Raw genomic sequence first — 10,738 nt, forward strand, 5'->3', positions numbered from 1 at the left:
ACAACAATTGGATGTGCAACATAAATATGACCCTTCATTTCAAGGACAAGGAGTACGTCCTTGAGAGACCATTGGATAAGATCAATGAATATAAGGTCTCTCCTGAATAAATGGTCACCTACAAGAAACACTATAATGATGCTACAAAAGCTGTGTGCATCATGGTGGCGACAATGGCTCCAAAAATTTGAAGTCCCTTATTGCTAGCAAGATGAAGGAGAGTGGGTATGTTAGTAGCCATGTTCATAGAATGCAATGATACATGGACATGCTGATCAAACTCAACATGAATTTTAATGAAGCGTTGGCAATCAACATATTCTTGAAATCTCTGCCAAGTTGTTATGATCACTTCATATTGACCTATCATTTAACCAACAACGAAACTACTTTTTCACAATTGCATAACCTCATGCGAACAACTGGAGCATGAATGAAGGGAAATGGTATTGCCTCCACTCCTGCCAGTGCACCTGTTCTGGCCATAGGTCAAGGAAAAGGGAAGAAGAGAAAAGGTCCTCCAAAGCAAAAAAAGAAGGGAAATTCCCAAGTTGGGTTGTCGAGTATAGGACCTAAAGGAAAAGTTCTGATGCTTTCCTTATTTCTGATCCCGAGGAGGCCACTTGCTTCAATTGCAATGACAAGGGGAATTGGAAATGAAGTTGCCCAAAATACTTGTAGGATATCAAGGATGGCAAGGTGAAACCGACATCAGTAGGTATTTACACTATCTTATTTGATAACTCATCATATTCTCATTCTTGGGTCATTGATGCAGGATGTGAGTTTCACATTCGTTCTGGTTTTCAGGGGCTAAAAAGAAGCGAGGATGTGGAGCATGGAAGGATGAACTTGATCATGGGGAATAGGCAATCTTCACATGTTACCAATATTTGAGTTTATAGCTTAGTGCTTAGTAGTGGATTAGGGTTAGAATTAATAAATTGTTGCTACTCGTCAGAGATGACATGAAACATCATTTCATTTCATGCTTTACTTAAACAATGTTTTAGATATTCTTTTGCTGATGAGAATGGTTATATTTCTTCTTAAAAATGGTGTTTTTTATTTTGAAGGTTTACCTTGTGATGGTGTGTATGAAACTATGATGATTGTAGACAATTTAGGATAGAGTGTTTTTCAAATTGATTTGTCTAATGGTATAGACAAAGTATGCTTGTGGCATTGTCTTTTTGGGCACGTTAACAAGAAACGCATGGCCCAACTCCAAAAGGTGGAGTGTTGGAATCATTTGACTTAAGGTAAAATGATACATGCGAGTCTTGTTTATTAGGAAAGAAGACAAAATTAGCTTTCACTAGTTCTTGTGAAAGAGGTGAAGGATTGTTGGATGTCATATACACAGATGTGTGTGGGCCCTTTAGATTCACCACAAGGGATGCAAATCAATTCTATGTGACTTTTACTGATGATTATAACAGATATGGCTATATCTACTTAATCAAGCATAAGCCATAAACCTTTGAAAAGTTCAAAGAGTTTAAACATGAAGTTGAGAATCAATTGGGTAGGAAGATAAAGATGCTTAGATTCGATAGAGGTGGTGAGTATCTTAGTATCGAGTTCCACAACTACCTTAAGGAATGTGGAATAGTTTCACAACTGACACCTCCTAGGACACCACAACTTAATGGTGTGGCTGAAAGGCACAATCAGACCATGTTAGACATGGTTTTTACCATGATGAGTCAACTTTACTTACAATATCTTTATGGAGGTATACCTTAGATACTACCACCCGTATTCTTAATCTTGTCCCAAGAAAGAAAGTTGCCAAAACACCTCACAAGATGTGAAAAAGGAAGGTTCCCTCGTTGGCACATATCAAGGTTTGGGGTTATGAAGCTTTCCTTAGAAAAGAGACTCACAACAAGCTTGAACCTCAAAGTGGGAGATGTTTTTTCATTGGCTGCACACAAAATTCCTTTAGATATTTGTTCTACAGACTTAGTGAGAACATGGTCTTCATAGCACGAAAGAGAGTCTTTCAAGAGAGAGAGAGAGAGAGAGAGAGAGAGAGAGAGAGCTCATATGCAAAGAGGATAGTGGGAGTACCATTGATCGATAAGAAATTCAAAAGTTAAACATGAAGGAATTTCTGAAAATGCTAAGGCTCAACATGAGGAAAATATTCCAGTTAAACCAATTGACGAGTCATTACCTCTTAGGCGTTCTAGTAGAATTAGAATGCCACTTGAGTTTTATGGTCTCCATATTACTACAGATGGTGATACATTTATCAGTGATAGTACACTGGTAAATTTGGATGAACCAGCTAACTACAAGGAAGCCATAGAAGGCCCTGAGTCAGCCAAATGGAAAAAGACAATGGACAACGAGATCAAGTCCATGTATGACAATCAAGTTTGGAATTTGGTTGATAACGTACCAGGTCGCAATACATTTGGGTGCAAATGGATCTTCAAGAAGAAGACCGGCATGGATGGAAAGGTACACACCTTTAAGGCTTGACTGGTTGCTAAGGGATTTAGTCAAACCCTAGGTTTGACTATGATGAGACCTTCTTACCAGTAGCTATGATAAAATCTATTAGGGTAATGTTACGCATAGCTGTGTTTCATGACAATGAAAGTTGGCTGATGGATGCCAAAACCACTTTCCTTAATGGGAAGTTGGTTGAGGATGTTTACATGAGTTGACCAGAGGGTTTTGTGGGTGCAAAGTATCCAAATAGAGTATGTAAGCTTGAAATATCAATCTATGGATTGAAACAAGCTTCTCGCAGATGGAATCTTTGTTTTAACGAGAAAGTCAAAGAGTTTGGTTCTTTAACAGTGAAGATGAATCTTGTGTATATATCAAAGCTAGTTGGAGTATAGTAACATTCCCTAGTTGGCACATATCAAGGTTTGGGGTTATGAAGCTTTCATTAGAAGAGAGACTCATAACAAGATTGAACCTTGAAGTGGGAGATGTTTTTTCATTGGCTGCCCACAGAAGTCCTTTAGATATTTGTTCTACATACCTAGTGAGAACGTGGTCTTCATAGCACGAAGGAGAGTCTTTCAAGAGAGAGAGAGAGAGAGAGCTCATATGCAAAGAGGACAGTGGGAGTACCATTGATCGTGAAGAAATTCAAGAGTCAAACATGAAGGAAATTCTGAAAATGCTAGGGCTCAACATGAGGAAAATATTCCAGTTGAACCAATTAACGAGTCATTACCTCTTAGGTATTCTAGTAGAGTTAGAATGCCACCTGAGTTTTATGGTCTCCATATTACTACAGATGGTGATACATTTATCAGTGATAGTACACTAGTAAATGTGGATGAACTATCTAACTACAAGGAAGCCATGGAAATCCCTAAGTCAGCCAAATGGAAAGAGGCAATGGACAACGAGATCAAGTCCATGTATGACAATCAAGTTTGGAATTTGGTTGATAACGTACCAGGTCGCAATACATTTGGTTGCAAATGGATCTTCAAGAAGAAGACCGGCATGAATGGAAAGGTACACACCTTTAAGGCTCGACTGGTTGCTAAGGGCTTAACTCAAACCCTAGGTTTGACTATGATGAGACCTTCTTACCAGTAGCTAAGATAAAAAATCTATTAGGGGTAATGCTACGCATAGCTGCGTTTCATGACTATGAAAGTTGGCAGATGGATGTCAAAACCACTTTCTTTAATGGGAAGTTGGTTGAGGATGTTTACATGAGTTGGCCAGAGGGTTTTGTGGGTGCAAAGTATCCAAATAGAGTATGTAAGCTTGAAATATCAATCTATGGATTCAAACAAACTTCTCGCAGATGGAATCTTTATTTTGACGAGAAAGTCAAAGAGTTTGGTTCTTTAAAAGTGAAGATGAATCTTATGTATATATCACAGCTAGTTTGAGTATAGTAACATTCTTGGTTTTATATGTTGATGACATACTCTTATAGGAAACAACATTCCAACTTTGCAAGAGGTTAAGTCTTGGCTTGGAAAGTGTTTCGCTATGAAGGATCTAAGAGAGGTTGCTTATATTCCGGGGATAAGGATTTTGAGAGATAGGAGTAAAACGCTAATTAGACTTAGTAAAAGTACATACTTGGAAAAGGTACTAAAGAGTTTTAGTATGGAAAATTCAAAGAAAGGATAACTACCCATACATAGTAATACCAAATTGAGTAAGACTCAGAGCCAGAGTACCAATGCAAAAATAGCATAAATGAGTAGAGCTATGCTTTTGCCGTTAGATTTATCATGTATGTTATGATATGTATTCGTCCTGATGTGGTTTTTGCTTTGAGCATGGTCAGTTTTTATCAGGTAAATTCAGGTATAGCTCACTGGATAGCAGTACATAATATTCTTAAGTATTTGCGAAGAACCAAGGACCGGGTCGTTGTGCTTGGTGGCAATGATAAATTGAGAGTAACTGGATATGGTGACTCCACCTTTAAAACAGACTGAGACAACTTCCGTTCTCAATCTGGCAGAGTGTTTACCCTTAATGAAGGAGTGGTAACCTGGAAAAGTTCCAAACAGGAGCGGTGGCGGATTCTACTTGTGAATCATAGTACATAGCGGCAAGAGAAGCATCGAAGGAGGCTATTTGGTTGAAGAACTTCATCGGAGACCTTGGAGTTGTTCCAGCCACCATGGAGCCAATGAAGATTTTCTGTGATAATGAAGGGGCGGTTGCCTTAACAAAGGAACCAAAATATCATGGTAGATCTAGACACATCAACAGAAAATACTATTTCATTATACATAGAGTAAAAGAAGGTCACCTCATCGTGAAGGGGGTATCATCAGAAGAGAATCCTGCAGATCCCCTCACAAAGGGTCTGAGTATGGTCAAGCATGTTCAGCGTGCTAGGAGCATTGGTCTGAAGGATGATATTAGTTTTAGTAGTTAGATAGTTAGTTTCGAAACTTGTAACAAAGTAATATAATTGGCTTTTGGTGATTAAATAATGGAGATTTATTTATGAGTTGGATTACTACCATCTGTCTATTGTTTAATTTGTATTTCATTTTGCATGTTTTACTTCCCGAATAATTGGATTGTTCAAACATCCACATTCGATCATACTTTTAGAATTAAGTAGTGAATGATAACTATCATGAATTGAATTGTAGATTGTCTAAAGAGTTTTGGACATGGCAATAGTGTTGGTGCAACATTTATGACTACTTTGAAATAGAGAATTTAAGTATTGGATTAACCCACGCTCAGATAATTACTTTATGGAATTTGTCACGAATAATTCTGAGACGATAATATCTTATAATCTTTAAACAGAGATATATGAGTTCTTGTTTACAAGTTGGTTGTGCATTGACGATACGTAAACGCATGAGTAACTTGATGTTATAAAATGTATTGTTGTTCGTGATTTGTTAAGTAAATAGTACAAGCATATAAGTCAAAGTTATATGTTCCTTTTTACCCTTAGGAGGAAAAAGCGATATATCTGGGCCACTCGATGATTTGGTGTTGACTTATAGTGTTGGGAACGAGCAGGACTAAATTGATGTGTTCGATTAGTAGTTCTTTGTCATTACAAATCGGAAATCGGGAAATAAAGTATTGGACAATGAGATTGATTATGTTCCATGTCTCATATCTGAATGATATCTTCCAGAATGGAGGATTATATAATCACTTATCTTAGGACACATAATTGATTAGGTCAGAGTTCAACAACAGCTTTTAAGAGCTACAATTTGCTAAACAGTTTAGAAGAATATACTGGAAATTATAGTTATTATACTTATCCAAGTGGGGGACTGTTGGATTTGGTCTCTAAGCCCAGAAAATATAATTGGTTTATACTTAAATTGATAGTAGCAGAGTCCTTTTGGGTTGCCCTCAAGACTAGCAACTAGACAATGTGATTTTTGGAGAGATGTTGATTTATTATTTGAATAATAAATTGAAATAAATAATTTGTTAATATATTATGAGAATAATATATTAATTGGAAATAGTAATATTTAATTAATATTTAATCAGAAATCAATTAGAATTAATTTTGTGATTAAAAGAATTAATTAAAACTATTGGGACTGAAGTGCAATTATTCAATAGTTGAGCAAGAGGCAATCTAGAACCATCCATACAGCTTGGACGGGTTCTCGTTGCCTAAGGGATTCTACAATAATCTCTGGCGTAAAACAGTAAGATGAATAATTACCCGGTTTAAGATAATCTTGAAATTTTGGCTTATCTAAAATTTTCTGACTGCACTATAAATAGAACCATAACCCTCACTATAAATAGAACCATAACCCTAATATTTTCGACCACTCATCTTTCGAAAAGATAGCCGAAATTTCTAGCATCCCCCTCTCTCTCAATCATCTTCCTTTTTCCTTTTGTTTGTGTTAGATGTGAACCACTAGAAGCGTGACATTTATGACGCTTACGCTTAAAGCTACAACAAAGTGATTTTCATTGTAATTAGTAAATAGCAATCTCTTCTAACCCCATTTGTATTTTCAAACATAGCTAGTGTTCTAAAGTTTCTATTTTATTGTTCAAAGTTATATGTTCAATTAGAAAAAATATTTTAGTGTTCAAAGTTATATGTTTAATTAGAAAAAACATAAATTAAGTATTAGTGTTGCATCCAAACACCCTCATAAGTTCTGTTTGTATGAAATTGTTGGATAAAATAATCATAAATTTCTAAAAGAGTAAAATACACAAATCATAAATGTTAAGACTATTTGAAATACCTTACAAAAGAAAACGTTTCTTTTTAAGATTTAAACTCAATACTTTTTAAAATCTAAAAATTAAAAACTCTCAAAAAAAAAAAAAAAAAAAAAAAACTCGTTACCGCAATACCGATATAGATACAAGAAAACATGAGCATTTATGTTGGTTTAACCCAATAAATAAATACATCATCTGACTACTCCATCAAATTTCTGCAAGTAAATAAACTTCACAATTTATCCGTTACGACTTTCCTACCCCAGTTGCTCCATTCGGCCTGAAACAATCAATATTGCACAGAACAGCCGATCTCATCATACCTCCAAACCTGCCACCATAAATAACAAACAATCATCACACAATCATTACCTCTTCCTAACAATTCATCCGAATTGTTACTGTATCATCAGACATAAAATATGTCTGATACAGTAACAAAAAAGAAACTAGAAAAGTATAGCCTCACCGGTCTATACTGTTCCTTGCTTTCTCCTGTTGGTCAACGCCAACCGTCACACTTTCCGCACCGACACCCTTCTTTGACTTTTCTCTCCGGTCAACACTCGACCGCGATTTCTCTCTCCTATCCGTACTGGTTCTCGTGTGGTCAACTCGATCCATGCTTTGTCGCGGTTTATCTCTACAATCTGTACTGACGCGATGCTTGTCACCATGATCCGTGGTTGACCCGGATATAATTTTCAAACGGTTTGACTTTTCAACAGCGGATATAAACTTTTTAAGATGTCTTATGTACTCGGGGAATAATTCCAAATCACAATGATTCCCACCTTTTACCCATAAAGGTTCATATTTCTCTACACAAAGCTCCCATAATTGCTTTCCATGTGAACAATCCACAACATCATCCGCAGTTCCCTGAATTGACATCAGTCTCAATCACAGTCTAATATACAGACAGTCTGTCATATCATGTCATATCAGATGAGTGTAAATGAAAGACTTACATGGATTACCAAAATGGGACACCGGACTAATTTTATCTTGTCGATATTCTACATTATGATAAAATAAGTCATAAGGAGATAAATTATTGATAAAATACGATAATACTAAATTATCTTAAGTGCTAACCTTGTATATATCAAACCAATATGTTCGTTTTACAGGGTACATGACTCTAAGTCCAGATAAGATTGGGCTGTGAAGAACGACAGCTCTTAATCTTGATAACCTTGATGCTAAATCTAACGTGGGCCCACTGCCGACAGATTGTCCGTATAATATTACGTCTTCTTCTTTAAGATTGTAGGTTTCTACGAGACATCTGTATGCAGCTTCTATGTCGGCGTAGGTGTTGTGTTCAGTTGGCTATGAAGATGATCGAATAGAAAAACAAAAACTTTAACGATTGATGAATTGATATCGATATTATGAAATTATGCAATTAAGCGAATTCTCGATCTGGGTTTTAGGGATTTTTACCTTGCCGGAGGACCTCCCGTATCCGGTGTAGTCGTACCTGTTCATCGGAATGTCAGTCAGTCATGGGTTTTCACCAATTAGCAAAATTGAGATTGATTACATTCAATCAAGCATTTAGATCGATTTAATAGGTAATGGGAATGGGAAATTAAAGATTATGAAAACCCTAGATTCGATATGCGAGTTAAATAGGGTAAGAAAATTGGGAGAAAATGAGAAATGGAACTGACCCCAGTAAGTTGACTCGAAGGTGAAGACTGAGTTCGCAGAACAAATCGTACATCTGACCCAGATCAGCGGCGTTGCCGTGAGAGTAAAGTACTGTTAACGCCGCCGCCGGGTTTTTAACATACAACGCTACAATCTCTGTTCCCCTCTTGGTCTTCAGCTTCAAAATATCGACGTTGTCTCTCTCATGGACATCAGTCATCTTCAGCTTGGATTCGCCGCCCTCCACTACCCTATACGACGGTGGAGTTGGCGGAAAAAACGCGAACTTCGCCGCCATTGACGATGTCACACCACCCATCTGGAAATCAAACTCCGACGACTACTCCAGTTACTATATCAAAATGGGATTAGAAATTTGGAATCACCTGTATTTGGTGGTTTGAAAGATTTTGAAAAGTCGATGTGGGGGTGTGTGATTTAGATTTGTGTGTATAGAAATGGAAATTGATTTATTAATTGATGATGAGAGAAAGTAAAATCGTGTGATTTTGGTAACAAGCGAGAGAGAGAGAGAGAGAGAGATTTCCGGCGTCGAAGACGAGTCGAAGATGAAAGGAAGGAATCACGTGTAAATTAAAACTGAAATGTCATGATGAGGTGAGGTTGCACGGAGATATGTGCAACCTTGCTTATCTTTTGGACACGTGTCCACACAGGTGGAAATTTTTTACCCTTGACCCATGTTACCCAATGTCGCATTTTTTTTTCATATATTTTAGCTTTTAGATGTTAGGTTGTCTCTTTTTTGCGATGTAACCACCGTATGAAAAAAAAAAAAAAAAAAAAAAAAAAAAAAAAAAAAAAGTGTTTTACATAAGGCTATCCGGTTACAACAAATGGTTTCTGGTCTATATGGTTATGAGTGTTGTCTGTGCGTCTGTGCGTATCGGTTTTGATGTTTGTGGTTGGGTGTGGTCGTCGTTCTTCATGAAGTTTTCGATGAGTGAGAATGACGAATCATGAGCTTTTCTTCCTTTGACCTATTGACTAGCTGTTTTTTTAATAAATATATATAATCCAATAAATCATACTTTGAACTTTTTAGTTATCATCAAACAACGAATGAGAAAGCAAACGGGTAACAAGTTGCGCCGCTAAGCCCTTTTGTATTGTAAAGTCAATTCTTTTGAAGATTACATTCATAAATATAGGGGATATAACATTGTTATGCATGATCTGTTGTAGTCTACTAAGAAGCTCCACAACATCCGGCACAAGAAAACCAAACGTATCAAATGCAGATGGTACGAACGCGTGTTGATTTTACATTTATGATTTCTCATGTTTGGTGACCTTGCATGTAGCAGCTTTTAATGCAGCCTGTCCCACTATGAAACCCCTGGCCCTCAAGCTTACGAGAGGGAATATGTAAGGTCCACACATGCGTGTTTTCCTCCAACTCATCTAAAAATCAAACGTCAGCCAGTGTAAGGGTTGACATTCCTTCTATCGGGTCAGTCAGGAAATTCACAGGAGTCTCTTTCTTGGCAGAAACCTCGACACGCTTACATATGTCAACCAAAACATCTCTAACCATATTGTGCCTGTATTTGAACCCCGAAAGTTCTTTGCAATGAACTGCATGCTCGCCGAAAAGAGTCCAACCATGCCTTGCGGCACACCGGACATATCTCATCGACTGGGAATATTGGAATCATGAGTTGATATTTGAGGATGGTACGATACTCAACCGGAGACATATGTTGGCCAATCCCATCTATAGGGATAGCTTGAAGAAAATCTTGAGCATGTGGTGCACGTAAACACTGGAAAACTGCTTTCTGTCGAGCCGTCATATTGAAATTCACTTCCATATCTTAGATAATTTTACTAAAAATGACACTCGCCAGTGTATTATGGGATTTAGGGGGCGGTGTCCTTAGTAGTAACACTGCTAAGGTCAATGTTCGGAAGCTTGTTGCGGAGAGAATCTAAGGCACAAGATTGGGCCCTTGAGGCAACAAAGGCATATAACGTAGCCTCTACTACCGAGTATAAACCCAAACCACCAAACTGAATGGGTAGGGTAGCAAGTCGCCACTGTAACTAGCCATTGAACAATGCAAATTTAATTTAATTTTTTTTAATATATAAACCTTACCTATATAAACAAAACATTTACATCCAAACCATTAATCTCTTTTATACTCTTTTAAAAAACATATTTATGGATTCCTTTACAAAATTTGATTGGGATGATGAGGGATAATTCATTTTAACATTCTACAATTTTGTGCAATACGTAAACAATGAAGAATATATGAATGTTACACATACAAGATCGGTTGTCAATCGAGATCGTCAAGATGCACATGAATTATTGGTACGTGATATCTTTGTCGATAATTGTCTTTATAATGAT

At 37.0% G+C, this 10,738-nt stretch overlaps 1 protein-coding gene across 1 annotated transcript; it reads right to left on the reverse strand.

The window, feature by feature from the left end:
• Positions 1-6,816: 6,816 nt before the first annotated feature.
• On the reverse strand, positions 6,817-8,951 carry LOC145037111 (uncharacterized). The gene is made up of 6 exons (XM_078985683.1): positions 8,376-8,951; positions 8,146-8,182; positions 7,795-8,031; positions 7,668-7,715; positions 7,166-7,578; positions 6,817-7,027 (listed from the first exon to the last, which is right to left on the reverse strand). The coding sequence occupies exons 1-6, from the start codon at positions 8,672-8,674 to the stop codon at positions 6,943-6,945; spliced, it is 1,119 nt and encodes a 372-aa protein (XP_078841809.1). The 5' UTR covers positions 8,675-8,951; the 3' UTR covers positions 6,817-6,942.
• Between the last annotated feature and the right edge of the window lie 1,787 nt (positions 8,952-10,738).

This window comes from Lactuca saligna, chromosome 3 (assembly GCF_052625555.1).
Source record: "Lactuca saligna cultivar CGN05327 chromosome 3, ASM5262555v1, whole genome shotgun sequence".
Taxonomy (NCBI): Eukaryota; Viridiplantae; Streptophyta; class Magnoliopsida; order Asterales; family Asteraceae; genus Lactuca; species Lactuca saligna.